This window comes from Corvus kubaryi, unplaced genomic scaffold, assembly GCF_017639235.1.
Source record: "Corvus kubaryi isolate FWS band 111438036 unplaced genomic scaffold, C.kubaryi_AGA036_p1.0 37334, whole genome shotgun sequence".
Lineage (NCBI taxonomy): Eukaryota > Metazoa > Chordata > Aves > Passeriformes > Corvidae > Corvus > Corvus kubaryi.
This window is the reverse complement of record NW_024581108.1, coordinates 9,355,094-9,373,679: the sequence shown is the minus strand read 5'-3', so window position 1 is coordinate 9,373,679 and position 18,586 is coordinate 9,355,094. Positions and strand designations below refer to the sequence as shown.

Genomic DNA, 18,586 nt, shown 5'->3' with positions numbered 1-18,586 from the left:
TCTGTGCCACTTGAGAAAAAAGCAACCAACTTCCAACAGTCAGGCTCCTACAAGAGTTACAAAGAAATTATTATGAAACGTGATTTAAATAACCATGGCTTGATTAAAAATATCCAGTCAAGTGTTTCTTTTCCAGCAGAGGGCAGTGCACAACCAGCAACCACCCGTCAAGAATCAAATCGAAGGTTTTCATTGAGATCGATAACTACATGCATTAACACTGGATTGGCTCTAACAGAATCTAATCTGTGTAATCAGAACTACACAGCTTACATGCAAGAAGCAACTCCTGCGGAATGATGTTTGTGAAACTTCTGTTCCTGCTAAGTAGAGAAATATATATATATATATAAAGGAAATATCTCTGTCTGAAGCCTTACTGACATCACTGATGATCTCTGAGTTGGGACAAGTCCATAATGACAGAGATGTGTAAAGTCCAAGTCGGCCACATGGGCATACTCCTTTTCTCCTCAACAAAACACATTCCATCGGATAATTCCAGCTTCTGTGATACTGTTGCCCTTGCTGCAGTTGCAAAAAGTGTGGAAAAGAAGTCCTCAAACCACCCTACAGACTCAGAAAGAACCTCCTGATCATGTGGTGCCTTAATGTCAGGCATTCCTCCCAGCTCTGATACTTAATGCTGTCGGACAATGTAGAAACCCAACAAACTTTCTGCTCACAAGTTCCAGCTCGCTTCCCAACAGGCAAGTCTCTGCAGGAGTGTGATACACAGCATGAACAGGAATACACTGGAGTTGGCAAGTTTTCCAGTGAGGTGGGGATTTCTCTTATATATTTCCATGTCTAAAAAAGGCTGCTTGCAAGGAAATTTCACTGTCATCAGGAAAAACTGTTTCCCAAACTGTGGCTACTTGTCATGCCAGCACAGATTTTTTTCTAAACTTTCCTAAACATACATACACACACACAAACTTTACTTTTGATCACCCTCTTACCAGAGCATCTTCAGCCAATAGAATGGTGAGAGTCAAACACCCACACCTATATTGGATTGGCATCCACAATATTATGAATTTGTGCAATTAACTATACAAACCATGCATCAATAAATCTCATAACCTAAGTTCCCTGAAGTTGAATTAAACCCACAAAATATTGTCCCATCTTGCAAAGCTATAGATAAGGATCAACACACTGGAATGTCATCAAAATTTTATTTTCAGTTGCACTAACCAAAGCTATGATGAATGACAGTAATTTCTATGACAGTTTGCTTTCTAACAAAATCAAGGAAGAGTAAAAATAGGGAGAAAAATTAACACTGTGGGGCTGAGACGAAAGAATCCTTCAGCAGAACTTCACAAGAAACTCTTTTCTGTAGCTGTAACTTCCTTAAACAAGCAACAGTTTTTTCAAGTCTGAATCTAAATATAAACTTCCCTCATGATCATGCTGAGCAGACAATCAGTCATAAATTTTGCAATTTTTCCACTAATGGAATAAAATACAACTCCAAAACTTCAGGCCACAGTAATATTTATCAACTCACTGCTGATATGTATTTCTGTAATTATTAAGCACTATTTCCACAGGAAATGCTCGAAAGGCTTCCATGAAAGGAGGAGAGACATCTCTTTTTTTTTTTCCTTTTCACCCTGATATAGCCTCAGTAATTACAGCACAGATTTCTATGAAAAGATCCTTAAGTATTTATAGTGAATAGGAATGGGACAGTAAGCTATCTTTAGTTCACAAGAATTTCATCAAAATGACTCACAAAAAGTTCTCTGACACACTCAAATCTGCCAGCACTTGATTCTTTCTCCCCTGCTGCAGGAATCTGTTCCGTGGATGTGCGGACTCAGGGTGTGGGAAGAACCTGCAGAGACTACCAATGGATCTATTATTTGGTTCATAAAACTTGTAAAAATCTCACAGAATGTACAACGTGCTATTGTGTCCCTGAATCTCTTTCATGACTTGGGCAGCAGCCTGACTCAAAGCAGTCTGGCCTGTTTTCACTTCTACCATAAAAGGTTTTTTTTTGAAAGAGCCATTTAACTGTGACCATGGTTTCAGCAGCACTGTGAATACAAAGGAAGAGTTGAAGCCATATGGACACTCCAGTATACTCAGACTTCAGCAAATCAGTACATTTTTTCCCCCTCTTAGAACTTGCTTTTGCATAATTAGCTCTCTTTATATACTGAATGAACTAATACATCAATATTCAAGAGGTAGTAAACTGCAACTTGTGAGAGATGTGATTTAGATTAAAGAATTAGAAACCACAGTCTATCTATTGGTTCATCTATAGAGAACATTCTCTTAAAAGAAAAAAAAAAGATTAATTCTATAATCAGTGTTTTCTGTCTTGTATTTTGAGCAGAATAAAACAACAGAAAAAACCAATTTATTTTGCCTTTCCTCTGTTCCTTCTGAATATTATTTTCAGTGACCAGATTTCAGCAAGGAAAGGTTTGTTAAAAAGCAAATTGCTACACTCAGCTTCAAAGTTTACCATCAGTCTGTTTGTAGTCACTATGGCCACAACAGACATCATGTTGTTGTTCTCACTGTGAACGAGCACACAACCAAAACCAGCACACTGAACCGTGTTACTCTTCCTCAAGCCCATATGAATTCTCCACGTTCTATTTACAGCACTGTCCAGTTCTGAAGAGATGCTGATCACTCTCCAGCAGCAGCACATTCTAAACAAGTATTAATTACCTTTCTTACGGGACTCACAGGAAACTCCAGTAGCATGCTTGCACCACTGCAGAAACAGTGTTGATCTGCAACTGTGAAGCTGCATGGTCAGCTCTGTGCCCAGGCCTTTTTGTAAAATTACTTTTTAAATCTAGCTAGTTTAAAACTAGCTGCTTGTCTTGAAGGACAATAGGTATGACTATGCAGCCTGAAAAGCGGAACAGTTATGAGAAAGGCACCTATCTGAATCTTTCAAAACAGCCACCTACAATGAGTGTGTCAGGGAGCAACAGGAGTGGGGCTGCTCCCTACGGGACGGCGACCTGGGAGCACAGGGTGGGCAAGGTACTCACAACAAGGTGCAGTCCCACAGCACCCAGATGCAACCAAGGTGAGCAGGGTGATCACACCAACAGGAGGTCACATTCCGGAGAGCCTCAGGCCAGAGAGGTAACAGGCCAGGTACAAAGTCTGTCCCGAGCTTCCCACACAGCACTTGGGAAACAGGACTAGGGGCAGGTGCACCCACTGAGCAACTCAGGAGGGGCCTGAAGGCCCCATCGTGATGCAGCCCTTGCTCAGTGGGTGTGGGTGGAGGTCCCAAGTGAGGCTGGCCAGGACACTCGAGAACAATTAGTGCCCTCAGGGCCCTGACACAGTACCATTTGCTCTGTTACCACTGTAACTTTTGGGTAGAATTGCCAGAAGCCAAATTACCCTAACACAAATTTGTGCCATGCATTACTTTCAAGATAATGCAATTCTTTCAAGGCAAATTAATCCGAAGTCACTCTTCTCTTTACAGCCTGAAGAGTAACATGAGAGAAACAAGAACCAGTATCAAGACTTTACAATTACAACATACAATCAGTTCCAGTGTTAGTTTTTATGTAAGTCATACACCACATATGCTTCATGCTCAAGTTTATATGTGTTTTCAATCAGTAAATCAATGCTTCTCTGTTGATAGACAATATTAACTATATTTTCCTGTGCACCAGAAATATAAATCTCTCATTCAGAACTTTCGTATTGTGAATCAGCAAAATACAATTCCCAAAAGTGCTCTTGTTGTTTTCTCCCTCTTCTCTTACTCTTTTCCATTTAAAGGTTGTTTTTTTTCCCACTGAAGCAACATCTGTCAAAGCCTACCTGCTAGTTCAAACTACGTATGTACAGATTATATACCAAAGAGACTTGTACAAATGGCAATGGTGGTATAAACATGCTACAGAAGTCTGTTTTTTCAGCTTCAGAAGGTTAGTGTTCTGCATTTTATACCTGACTTAACACTGCCACCATAATGTATTCGAGGATCTGGAAAACTTATAAACATTAATATAATAGTTACCATAGGGTAAGACAATGAACACATACTTGATAAAACTGAAGCCAACAAAGGGATCCAAGATCCTGTTGGTATGAATTCACCCACAACTTTACAGTTAGAGTTAACTGATAAACAAAGTACTGATGAGAGACTGCCTTTATTTATGATTGATTGATTTCTGTGTAATAACACATTTCTGGAATCAGTTTTGTTAGCAACACAGACTTTTACAGACAAAAAATGTTTTGGGGAGTTATAATTATTAGAAAGCAGTTTCTGCATATTTTTCAAAGTTGTAGTTTGAGATTTCTTGTCTAGAATTCCTGTTATAATACCACTAAACTAGGGTCCAAACTCACAGTTCACTAAAGGTAGGGATATAGACAGGAAAAACTGAAGAAGGAAGGAGAAGAGAAGGCATTGGTAACCCTTGTATTCTTCCTCTTAAGTCTCTTTTCCCCAGGCTTTCCTCCTCAACACCAAAGTTTTAATAACTAAGCTTAGCACCACTACTATTGAGAAGAGTCCAAGACAAGCTTCTACTAGAAAAGATGAGAAACCACATTTATAATACAGAACTTGCTGCAACAAGACAAGACACACATATTGATGAATTGGCACATGATACCTCTGCCTTCTACTTAGTCACATTATTAAAACTCTAGCAGCATACTCGGTACAGCACAGTGCAAGACACACAGTAAATTAAATACAGCAATTAACATGTCCGCGACTTTGTTGCCTCTGGCATCCCCTCCTGAGAAGTCTTTTGGCCTTCTCTTCTCTACTTCACCACATCCCAGCTTTAGGCTGGGATTGAGGCCAGGGACCTCACAACACTGAACTAACTACCTGTTAGAGCAGAAATCCAGCAGCTGTTCTCAGAGTCCTGTGGCAGCCACTTTTCCAGGGATCTTTGCATTCTGCTCTTCCCCTTCCCTTCCACAAAACCTTAATTCCTACATCTACCCCAACCCTAGACAGAAAGTGCAGCAAAGGACTCTGCCACACTTTCAGACAATTACTTTCCTCTGACAATCCCCTCTCAACACTGCATTACAATCTCCTAGTTTACTTCTTCAGTCAGCCTGAACCCTAACCTGGGCACCTCTTAACTTCCTTCAACTGTGAGCATCCACAGGGGGAATTCTAGCAGCAAAACGCCATTGAACTGGTTCTCCTCAGTCTCCTCCTCACCTGAACTTCTAACCTGTAGCAGAAATTCAGGTGTCTGAGAAATTCAGGCTAACCACATTAATAGCTGTAGAAATATCCTATGTTAAGGATAACCTGTGTTTATCTGACACTTCTCAGGAAACAGAAAAGGCAGGGAACAAAGCCCAACAATTAGAGAAGCCCATTGTTGAAACACATAAAATATCAGCAAGATTTTTGCAAGGTTCTGAGGAATAATATTCACTTAAACAAAACATGTTGAAAAGTACTAATTCAGTAAAAATTACAGCATTACAAGAGACTCCCAATAATAACGTCCCTAGGGCTTCCTCCAAAGTCTCTCTGTTGCCAGTCTGGGATTGAGTTTTGAATATAATTTATGAATGTTCCAGGGTACTTTTTATTTACTCTTAACAAAATACTCACACTGATCATATACAGGAGATCTCACAACAGGAGAGCAGAACTCACAACTTTTCCAGTATTCCAATTACTTTTTTGGACCAGAAGTGAATTTTTAACTGTAATTTTAGTAAGTATAATACTAAAAGTGTAAACCTAAATTTGACATTTTTATTATATTTTCAGACGTGATTCTTTACTTCCCCGGAAGTCCATAAACAAAAAATACAGCTTCTTTTAATCTGCTAACAAAAGCAAGAATTTAAACAGTCACCATGTAACTGTAAAGAAGCCCCAGTATAAAAATGCAACCTACACCCAAGGTACAATGCCCACAAGCATTTCACTGAAGCTTTAAGAAAACAGCCTGACATGTATAATTTGTTTCTCTGTACCAAAAGATAGACAGCTGCCCTATTTACTGACAAATGACTGGAAATGCTCTGTCAGTGCTGGATATATACCAAATAAAATATTTTGAGGGTAAGAAACAGTACCTTACCTTAACATATTCCAATGTAGGATCCAGAATATTCTGATCTCTGTAAGAAAATGGTACCAGGAGAGAAAGGACAGAAGAAAAAACAAACAAAAAAATGGTGAGTCCAAATATAACCTCATACTGAAGAGATGCATTCATATGAGCAATAGTCACATTAAAATCCTCATTAAAAGCTGTGTGTTAGAGCTCGATGGCCTATGCTATCTAATTTTTAACAAATAAATAAATCACTGATTTCTTCTAGGACAGGTAGTGGAGCCAGTAGTAATTAATTTGAGAAATAAAGTTAATTATACCATTTTAAGCAAATAAAATGAATCTTGACATTTCAACAGATGGCTGAAATACTTACTTTACACCTAAAACATTTGAAATAAATTTAAAAGAGAGTTCTCCCAATGGCTTGTGAATTTATATCTTTGCTTTTATGTTTTCCTGTTTAAGCTACTGCCTCTGATAGCATTGGGAGGGCACTGCTAACAGTAGTGAAATAGAAATAGAAAGTACTACATTCAATTTCTATATATATACAAAGTTCTCAAAATAATCATAATTTCAGCATCGCAACTATCTGAAAGCCAAATAATCATGTCCTTTCCCTAATTTAAAAATAAAATATTTCATCATAGGTTTTCTATACAGACAGATAGCAAAGGGCACAGAAGCCTAAGTGAAGAGTACTGTTACAACTCTTTCCATAAAATAGATGTTTATTTTTATTTCTATTTCAAAGCATTTTGTGTATTTTTATTCGAGAACTAGCAGGTTAACAAAGTTTGCAGTACATGACTGGATGTTTTCTACAGAAACTAGGATGACATACATGGTGCTGCCCTTAAAGTTCAAACATGTAACTGGCACAATGAAAACCATGCAAACTTAGAGAGGACTGGGCACTCATTACAGCAATCAAGTTTGCCACTTGGACAACAGATACTCTAAATTTAGAAACAGGATCTTGTTTGGTGGAAGCTGTTACAAAGATGTAACACTGGAAACCTAATAAGCAGCTTCAGAAATGTAGAAATTGGGTACATTGGAATTAATCAATCCAGAAAACAGTCTCTGAGTTCCCTGTGTTGTTTGAAAGTAACTGCATATCATCTGAAATGATATTATTATTTTATACTCAGTTTTTAGTCTGGTTCCCTAACATCTTTTAATCCAGAATACTGAGCCTTCCCCATAAAATTATGGTGTTCAACTGTTCAGGCTGTATAATGTATTACTCATTCACATTATCTCAGTACTTATCAAGGGTCAAGTTCCATTCTCAACTGATGTTTAAAAGAATAAAAAGCTGGAAAATTCAATGGGAATAGAATTTGGACCATTTGAAACTTTTTCCTATGCAATATACAAAGAAGAGTCAGCTTGGAAACTGTATGAGCATAAAGTATGTACAAGCATAGCAGAGAAGGGGTGAAGCACAGAGGAAAAAGAAAAGAAAGCTTCTAAACAGAAGAGACATTTTCTTTCTCAGCACTTTTCAATTTGACTGGGAAAAAAACCCCAACATTTTTAATCAGTTCAGCAAAGTCATTAAGCATGCCTGAATTCTTCTCACATTCAAATGATCTGTGGGAAGTTGTTCCAGTACCAAATGCTCCTGAAAAACTTTGCAGTTTAGTTCTTTGCTTGCCTGTGGAATCTTTCAGGACAAAGGGCCTACCAGCACTGCCTGTGCAACACACTCCGAAAGAACAAACCTGGTTACTCCAGCAGTGAGCATGTTTTGTTATGGTCTGCACTTACAACCTGCACTCCTGCAGATCAGCCTTCCTACAGACTCCTCTGTTCCCACCTTCTGCTACAAGGAAAATGATCTTTAGGACAGATCAAGAGAGGTAGGAAAGCTTTAAGATGAAACAGTTTATTTACTGTATATAAAGCAGGAAATCCAGAAGAGAGCAGAGAAAGATGTGCCCTACATTTCTTTCAACATCCACATGACAAAAGTGCTTTGAAAACGTTTGGCTTTGGGAAATGGATGGGGTAACAAGTATCTTCACAAGTACTGTAGTATTTTATCTGGTAAGCTGTCCCACAACAAAATGTACAAAACCCTGCAATTCACCATGAGTCATACAGAAAGATGTTTATGTTGGAGCCCTATACATCTCAGATACCTTCCTCCCAGCTGATCCACTCCTCTCTCTCCCCATATTCCCTTGTTACCTAAGCCTTCATCTCTGTACAAATTTTTTGAAGTTATTTTCAAGGAATGGAACTTTCATTGTTGTGCAGCAACTAATAGTAAAGATTAACTACCGCATTTTCCTCTCATTCGATTCCACCACAATACTGTCACATTACATGCAGAAAACCAGATTAAGCAGTTAGCCCAAGTAACTAGAAGGCAACCAAATAAAACTAGCTCCTGAATCTTAGCTCTCTGTTAGCAATGATGATGTGTTTCTTTATGCCATGTGTTCCTGGTGAAGGAAATCTATAATGTCATGAAGTTAAGAAAAATATAAAAGCACATTTTTCGTTTCCATTTTCCCTCTCAAAGAATCTTAATAAAAAATGGTGAACCTACACTCACTTATTATATTAGAAGATCTGCAGGAAAAAAAACAAACTTTCAGATGACTAACAGATCAGATGAAAGATAGTGGCCCCTTCTGCCATCTCTCAAAATCAATTTAACTGAAGGTTTCTTTCAATAATACTAAATTCTTATCTTTCATCAGATTTTATTACCTTTCAAGTAATGCTAATGTTTATCTTCATAATAAGCTTGACTTTATAGCTGTATCCATTTGCACCTGTTTACCTACAGCATTTATGTATTAGAGTCTGCACATAAGGCAACCAGTCCTGTGTAAACTGTGGGTTCACTGATTGGATTTCATTAAGTATTTTGGCTTCCTAATAATCAGATAAGACCTACTTCCATTCACATAAAAAGCGTATTTAATACAGAATGATGCCCCTGGAACAGAGAAGTTTTCAGAATACCTCAAGTAGAGGTAAGTATGCAGTAGGACACACAGCATTGGCTTCATGCTCTTTCCATACTCCTTCTGTCACAGAGAGGAATTTAAGACTCCCACATCTATTTTGGGTATTCATATTGCTGCCACCTCTTGCTATCACCTCATTTTGTGACAAAACAAAATCCCCTTCCAGGACGTTTTTGCTCATAGGAACAAAAAAGAAGACAAAAAGCACCTGACTTGCTACATGTAATTAAGCCATTCTCCTGAGTAGTGCAAGTCCTCTGTTGACCCTCCTCCACACATACAAGGTCTGTGTGGAAACCACGGTAATGTAAACACTCCTTCAGCAATATCTGACCACTAAAAGAAAGCATCACAATCTCAGCCCTCATGATTCTGAGGCTTTTTCTAGCCCAGAAACACATTCTCTCTAGAGACTGACATCTGAAAACACCTTTTTCAATGCTGGCTGATCTTGCAGACATACAACCCTTTAATCTCTCCCTGGTAGTCCTTGGAAATGATCTCATTTTCTTTTCAGTCCAGCTTTAAGATACTTATCAAGATTCTCATGTGCTTTTTTTTTTTATGTATGGGTTTCTTGCTGATACAGCCAAGAAAATACACAGAGCTTGCAAACAAGTGTGCAGCTTCAGGAACTCCTGAAAAACATGAAGGTGAGACAACAAAAACCGTGAAGTTGCTCTTTTGCTTCCCTCTTCTTCTCTCCTTAGCAACATTTGTTGCAACAATGAAGAGTTTGGTGTCATACTGGTTGGCATTGACTGTCTAAGCAAGTACTGATACATTTGACCACTATGAGAAACAAAGTAATTTCTCAGAAAACAGTAATTATCATTGTATGAGGACCCGTTCAAAATATAACTAGAGCTGACTGAGATGAGAAAAGGGAATGGAATTCAGCTGGTACTGGATGCTATTTCTCCACTTCCCAACACCTCTAAATGACAGTCAAATGTGTGGGAAGAATTAAAAGATTTTTTTAGAAAAGCCCTTTTGAAGTTGTCACCATGAACAGTCACTGGTTAAAATGAAGAAAAAAAAAAATCACTATAAGCAACTTGAATCATATTTCTGGTATGACAAACTAAATACTGTTATACTGCCAACTTCAAATCCTGCATGGATTTGAAGACAATTGGCAACCAAACGTGATAATTGGGTAAAGAAAACTTTAACATCTGCATAACTAGTCACTCTTCTAAAATATTTGACAAAATTCTTACGTACTCAAAATCAATGCTGCAATTGAAAAGCTGAATCTTGGCGTTCAAGCCTCACATCCATTATTCAGTTCAGTGGGCACCAGAGAATAGCCAGAATCTCAGTAACTCAGACATAAACTGTTTTTCAGACTCTGCTGTTTATCCAATAGCTCTCTACATGACTTCAATAAAAAATCTTTAAGCAGATATCCTGTAATCTTTAGCTGCTTGATTCTATGAAAACCTCCACCTCTCCAACATTATACATTACCTCTTCTCATCATTGTTGCTATCAAAAATCCTGCAACATGCAGACCTTGACACACTAAGCCCTATTAAGCATCTGCTTTGTCCAGGCCCTTGGCATCCTCACAGACCAATCAGCTACAATTAAAAAATTAGCTGTGATAACTTTAACAAAATTTAAGTGCAGACACAACAGTAACATCAAGTTGCCCAAATCCTCATTATCATTCAACTCCCATATTACAACCATTCTTACAGTGGTGGAAACTGCTGAGTGGCCCTGAATCAGCTTTGTGCTACTTCACACTTTTATAACTGGGAAAAACATTGGGACACACTGCCAGTATTTGATGTTTGTTTATTTTACAGTGACTTTTGCTGGGGACATTTTCAAAAGCATCCCCTTTCTACCCCATTGAAAGACAAATCATGAGAAGAACTATCTTCTCAATTGTTCCAACACCAACAGTGCCAGTGCCAAATCTAAGTAAAGGCAGTAGAGGCTCAAAGGCAGCCTGAGGCCCTGAAAATGTACCAAGCTGTTGCATGGCTGCTAACACAGACAGAACTGCTGTAAAATGACCAGATGGGATCAAATACCTTCTTCAATTTGTGTCTTTGAAATCTCTCCATCTCTGTAGATTTTTGAAATACACACTACTTAAGTATGAAGGTGCAAGTTTAAGCATGCTGGACATGATGTGTTCCAGTATATGTAATGCAGACTGATGTTATTTCTACTGTAAACTAGAGTAAAAGGTCCACTGATTTTATCCCCCAGCAGCTTCTGCTTCTCACACGCACTCCTGCTACATTCCTAAGGGCATTCCACTCTTCTGTCTACAGCTGCACAGCACCATGGGCATGACTCATTCAAACACCAGTGGAAACAAGTGCAAAGTGCTATGACTAACTGTGTAATGACCTGCAGTTCACACAAGAACAGCAGGGACTCTTCGGTGATTAAAACTCAAGAAGAGATGCAACGTACTTTTCCTTGAATTAAATGAAATCTCAACGTACTCCTACTTGTTCAGAATGTCCCAGCAGAGATAATGTTTCAGCCATTTACTTTTACCACTTCAATCTGCATCCCTCCAACTCACTCCGGTTTACCTATTGCAGCAGAAAAATCGACACCATTTTTTCTACCTTTTCCAAAAGACTGTTTCTGCACTACACACAGTACCAGTCTATACAACCTGTTCAAAAGCTCAGACTACACATATCCATTCTTTTTTTCTCTATTTTCCTTAACATTTAGGTTTACCAGAGCCGAAACTATGTCCTTCAAAGCCCTTCTTAAACCTTTTATCCCAAGACCTATTCTGTCAAAGTAGTGGTTGGGCAGCAAGACTACCGCTTATCCAAAACAGACGCTGTTACTACAAAGTTGTTTATGTATGTGCTGTTGCCTGTTGACTTGTATCTTCAGCTGGCAACTCTTTACAGTGAGTGTTTTAGTTGCTGCGCAGTTATCCCAAATCCAGCACCACAAAATTTTAAGTGTTCAAAATCAATATAACCTTACAAAATGAATATGCATACTCCAAAAACCCACAACAAATCTTCAGTAGAATCACAGTCTCCATTAATTAATCTGAAATGAATCTATTTCTAGGAACAGTTTATTCAAAAAGCATGGTTTTTCACTTGGCTAACGTGTCTTTCAGGAATGTATATTTGGACTGAAGCATAGGAATGCTAATACTTTGCTTTGGCAAAGATGATAGTGGAAGAATTGTTCTCCCTGTTTATTCCCTTAGCCCAATTTAAAAAGCTCGTCACATCAGATGCGTCTCTGCACTGGATATGGCAAGTAAGCATTAGGAATATACTCCCCTATGTAACATTTAACTACTATTTAGGGCATAAAAGGGACAGAAAGGAAAATAAATGTTCACATATGAACAGGAGGCAAGATGAGGAAGCAATATAGCACTTGGTACAAGTGAATAGGGCAATCCATAATATTTACAAAAGAGATCACAAAACATCAGAGCTAGGGAAGGAACTTTGGGTGTGATGGAAGGAGTAATTCAAGAAACTTTCCACTATATACAGTGTACTCCTCTCAAAGAAGAAAACAGCCAGAAAAAATCGAAGTTTTTGGGAAGTTTTTGAAAAATAACACTGACTAATTTTGATAGGGGCTTTGAGGGATTTGGGCTCAAGTTTACCTGGCAAGTCATTCATTAACAATAAGGTCATGATCCCACAATTAATTTCAAACAATGATACAACTGCATTCACCCCATAAGGCACTTCAATTCCTCTGCTCAGAAGGTGAAGAACTGTGATTTAATTAATCTCTAATACTGGAGGGATGGTTTCTCTTTTTGAGACATTTTGTCCTGTTTTCCTCATTTCCCCCTCCTAAGATCCCACATGGGCAGATTTCCAAAAATTGTCACCTGTAGCCAGTTTTCCAAAATCCCCATAAAAATCAAGAAGTGAAGCATTTGTTCTGCAGGTCTATGTTCACCAAGCAAAGAAAGAGGACGTGAGCATCAAATGGTAACAAAGGGGTGAAGTAGAACTTCACAACAGAAGAATCTGAACCCAACAATGGACAGAGGGGCTAAAAAGAAAAAGTAGACAAGCCAAAACAGAACCAACCCCTAGAGTTAAAGGATAAGAGGATTTGATACTGAATGTAAGCAGATAACATTAGCTATTCTCTGCTTATCCAACACAGCATTCCTTCTACCACAAACATCTACCAGCTTTAGCAGATAGCTCTGCTCCACCTCTGAGACAGCAGAGACCTGCAGGTGCACACGAGAACAGGACACATCAACAGAAAGAATGGGAAAATTTGTGACAAAAAGCATGAAGTATTGGCAACATCTAAAGAACTCTTCCTTTTGAAAAACCTATGCATGGAAGAAGTCAATGAGATATTCAGTAGCCCCAAATTCGACACACTTGTGTTACTCTTATTAAAGCAACACAACAATATACTCACAAACAGTTTGGTTCAGGTCTCTTAAAACAAAGCTCATACTAAGAGATAGTTTTAGGCATTACACCAAAACCGTAACTATTTTTACTTTCAAGATTTTGTGGTTTTACAGAAATTCCTCCCCACCCTATCCTAAAATTTAAAATGGAATCAAAGGTATTGAGCTTCCTGTTAATCTTGCAAATATTTTCATACCTGAAGAACTACACTGCATTCTATAAACAAAAAAACCCCCAGTATTACTCACTTTACTCCACACATGAAACATATAAAATACTTATTTTACTTGATATATTAAAGTCTTGATAAAAAATTATTTTAATTTAAGTTTCAAAGTGCACCTAACCATACAAGTGTACACACAGTATTAATTTTAAAAAGTAACACAAATTAAAATTGAAATTATTAAAAAAATAATGTTTTCAAAATCACTAGTTAGAACAAAATAAATGCTGTCTAAATACCTGATCCACCCCATTCTCCAAACCCAATGAAAAACAGAATTTGCAGCATCTGGAGAAGCAAAACAGGCTTCTGGCTGCAAATTCTGACAAGGATAAAGCAAACTCCTGAGTAGTGCTCTCCTCACCAAGAACAGCTTTGCCAACTCTTTTCTCTTGTAATTCAACTCTCAATTCAAGGACTTCAGCAGGCCTCATCTATTGTGGTCATACCACTAAGAGAACAGGAAAAGTTTTGGGAACCCAGAATTCAGTCATTAATAGCTTTATACTTCAAGGCTCTATACTTCAAGACTAACCCTGTACCAACTTCCAAATGTACTGCTCTCCAAGGACAAGGTCCTGTAGAGAATAGTGAGCCTGCTCAGGTTTATGCTGATGAAGTTACCCTATTAATGTCAGTGGTATTAGTCAAGGCTAAAATTGAACATATTTTTATTTCTTCCTGGACAGTTATATGAGAAAAGTATGTGAGGATCATCCAGCCAAACATGCAGAGCCTTGAAGATCAGAAATTCAGAAGAGAACAGAACATCCTAAACAACCCGATAAACTAATCTCCTCTGGAATAACTCTCTGCTACAACAGTATGAAGTCCAGTTCTAGCTGAGAGCACTTCATCTGAAACAGCTGACATAGAAAAGAGGTAAAATGTCTGCTGACCAGTACTCAAGAGACTGAAGTCTAGCGAAATATGCAGTCACACAAACCACACTCTCAGAACTACAGAAAATGTGTTCTTTGCACCTGTGTGTAGATAATTAGGGCCAGCCTATAAAATACACTTTAGTTTACAAGTAATTTATCACATTTTCATCTTTTGCAATAAGGTTCAATGAGCACTGGAAGATGTTAGAGCTACTGGTCTGCCCACTTCTTTAGTGAAAGAATCAAGCTAATCAAAATCTTTTCTTCCATGGCTCCCCACACCCACCAGATTGAATTTTTCTTTTTTAACATGCTTGAACCATATCAAAAAAATGCTGTATATGGACAGTTCACACTTGAGATCCTGGCAGAGTAAAAGAAACTGTTATGCCTTGTCTACCTACAAAAATGAATAGTTTGTAGCCACATCAATAAAGAAGTAGTGTTGTAAATACAATCACAATCAGGACTTAAAGCATAGCCAGGAATTTACTGGGCTTGAGAACAGAAAACTAAAACAGAAGCAAAGAAGAAAAGATTAAAATTATATCTCTGTAGTTACAACTCTACACTTCAAATTCATACACAGTTAAAACTAAAGCTTCAAAAACAGGAAGAAAAAAAATCGAATTCTGACCAGCTGGTAGGTCAGAACCTCTCATGAACAGTGATAAAGCACCCAGGGTATTATACATTATTTAGAGAAATGCACGAAGTATTTTGATTTCAGGCCAGTTTGAACAATACAACCCTACTGTTTATCAGTGACTCCATTTTTCAAATGTCTGTATAGACAAAGAATGGAATTTGAACAAAAAATTGTCTTTACAAGCACAAGCAGATGAAACAGCTACTGGAAAGAGAGCCAGTAAACAAATTAAACCAGCACGTATTCACAAACATCCTGTATAATGTGAAACAGTCAGTGAAAATTAATGTCAACTTTGTTTTAAGGCTTTAATTATCATGAAAACTTAGAGTGATCATTTCTGGCAGATGGTGTGTTTCAACACTTCCTAGGGGTAGGCTCAGCAAAGGGAAGATAGTGATTTAATGGAAACGTGTGACCACATTTCTCCCCAAACACCCAAAGCTCTATTCTACAGACTCCTATACTACACATACAGGGTGAAGACAAAATTAATTAATTTTTCTTTCTTTCAAATACTAAACTTGTATTTTATGTATACATGTACTTTTAGCAGTTAAGTATCTTTTTTAAAAAGTCTGAATTGAACACTAAGGCTTTTTAAACACTAAGGGCTTTAAAATAAGCATGTAACTCTACAAACTGCATTAAAAAATTAATAAACTTATTTCTAAGAAATTGTGTCTAGCTTTGATTTTATTACTGTGCTAGATTGTCCATTCTAAAATCTACATTAAATTCTTTCAAAGCATCATGCCCATCAACAACATCAACTCTGTGCAAATCCAGATCCTATTTCTGACCTCTTTACAATATCACACTGGAGCTGCTATTAAACTAAATTTCACTTAATTTTGTTGCAAACCTTGTTTATTTCAATAGGAATACAGGCTATTTGCAGGCAATAGAGGAATTGCCAGTACTAAGAAAGGAGTATCTTTTCTTTCCTTCACTGTCTTTTAACTGATTGTGAAGATCACATATCTTTATTAGCCTGACTCCCTGACAACACAATGTTGAACCTATCATACCACTTGCATTACTTCTCTCCCCACATAACAACCTTGGAACCTGTTTGACAGTGGGGTATCAAAGACACATTTCTTTCTCACAGTGTTCTGTGATCCTTGTATCTTGCAATAGTACTAATTTCAACTCAAACCTTCAACTCAAACTGGAGAAAAAATCTTCAGAATACGCCTCATGATCCTCTCCTCTTTCCTTGGTATGTGGTTTGGCTACCAATAAAGTGACAAGTGTCAGCATGAGAGAACAAGAGATGGCCTCAAGTTGCACCAAGGGAGCTTTAATTAGGAATCCATTTATTAGGAAACTTTTTTCCACAAAAAGGACTGCCCAGAGAAGTGGTGGAGTTACCATCTCTGAAAGTGTTCAAAAAACGTTTGGATATGGCACTTGAGGACATAATTTAGTGGTGAACATGGCAGTGGGGAATTTAGGAACAGAGAATACTACAGCTGTCAGCTTACAGTCCAAGAAGCAATCACTTGTTCTGCTATCTCTTGCAATCACACTGCGTCATGAAACAGAGAGCACGGTATCAGTACTGGAATCTAGTTTTGCTTCGGGATATTTGCAAAAGTCTTTGCTCTATTCCATCTTCTTAACAATGTCTCAGAAATTCCTTGCATCTCTACAATGAGATAACATTCAAGTATGTTTATATCAGAGCCAGTACCAGACCCACAGAGATAACTACTGTGTTAACCCAAGACTACCTGAGAATACTGCTGACATCCAGCTGAAATGGCACAGAATGTCAAAACAGGCCTTTGACAGTTGCCTTTATCATTACACTCAAACTTACTGCAATAGTGATAATTCTGCAATGCTTTTAGGTCCTGTTTATTTGAGGGACATTTGGCTGCATTTATGAAAAAGCATGAAAATGCCACAAGTCTGCTAAACTTTAATGTCACTCATGAAGAACTATGATCATCCAAGTGCATTGGAAATTCTGGGTTTGCTGATGGCAGCCACAAGACACGGGCCAAAAAAGAAAAAGCCACTGCTTCTAGCAGTGATGGGAATTTGAACAATTTTCTTTTAAATAAAGGTATCATAATACAAGGCAAAGCTCAATAAAGGTAACCCGTGGACCACGTGTCAAGGAGAAATTACAATTAAACTTTATTTGGGTTTAATTATCAATGTCAGATAATAAAGAACATTACACAAAAGCAGCTTTAGTTTTACATGCTAAAATGAGAATTCTCTTTTAAAAGTGAAGTTCTTCACTTTCAAGAGTGAATTCTATTTTAGCTAATAAAACTACCTTTCAAGAGCTCAGCTGATTCTAATTTTGGCCATTTAATTATTTCCAAGACACTCTCAAACTCAGATGTAAGCTTTCTCAAGAAAGAAAGCTTTTTTTCCCCTTGAACTAACTAACTAGCAGAGATGTACATTCACAAACCAAGAAGAGAACACAATCTTATTGCACTGAAAATTGACAATATAATTTCTCCAAGTTATCAGAAGAATTTCAGAATCAGAAGAATTCCATTAGGGAATGACACTGCTCATTATTGTTTTCCTATTCTCATCGCTCTGGCTTATTTTTTGTTTCACAAAATAATGTGATGTGTATTCATATGTTAAAGAAAGTATTACTTTGAATTATTAAAAATGTTATCATAGTAATGTTTTTTAAATTAGAATTAATCAAACAAACAATGACATGATAATAATCATATCCATGTGCACATGAACACTGCAATCCTAATGACTATTAGTTCTGGCCCACTGGCATCAAACACAGCACTTGGGTTGCACAGTGCATCCTGAAAATGTGTCATTAAAATGTGTACTCACATGTTCAGTTTTTGTAAACAGCATTATAGCAATGAAAGACTGATATACTCCTGAATGAGAATATTCATGTAATGTTACACTGTTTCACAAATTCCTACACTGAAGTAACAGGGCTTTTTTGTAAAAAAACACTAATAAGGAAACATGGACTCCCCTACACTATTAGGCCCAGGTAATTTCAATGTGAATGTAAGCGTTAGAATGAATACCTTAGCATATATGGCAAAATGCTTACCACAGGCTAATCAGACTTTCTCTCTCAATTTTCCTTTAAAGTAAACTAATGAAAAGTGCAGTGTCATTGCAAGAAGATCCAGAAAGTGATGTATTTGCTGACTGCCAAGTTGTTATTGTCTTCTGCTTTAACATAACTGTCCATCCAGGTCACGGAGCAGAACATTTTACAATGGATCACATAATGATCCATTGTAAAAATTAAAGAAACCAATTGTTAGAAGTTGTTAGCATAGCATTCAGAGTGTATTTTACCAAAGTAACTGAAAGATCAAACAGGAACAGCAC

General features: G+C 37.6%; 1 protein-coding gene across 8 annotated transcripts in view; it reads right to left on the bottom strand.

Moving 5' to 3' along the window:
• Window positions 1-18,586, bottom strand: part of BCAR3 (BCAR3 adaptor protein, NSP family member) — an 87,508-nt gene that overhangs the window by 32,850 nt on the left and 36,072 nt on the right. For all 8 annotated transcript variants that reach the window (XM_042030177.1, XM_042030175.1, XM_042030174.1 and 5 more), the window contains one exon: window positions 6,090-6,129. In XM_042030177.1, coding sequence (XP_041886111.1) covers window positions 6,090-6,129 — 40 coding nt within the window. The remainder of the gene's footprint in view (window positions 1-6,089; window positions 6,130-18,586) is intronic.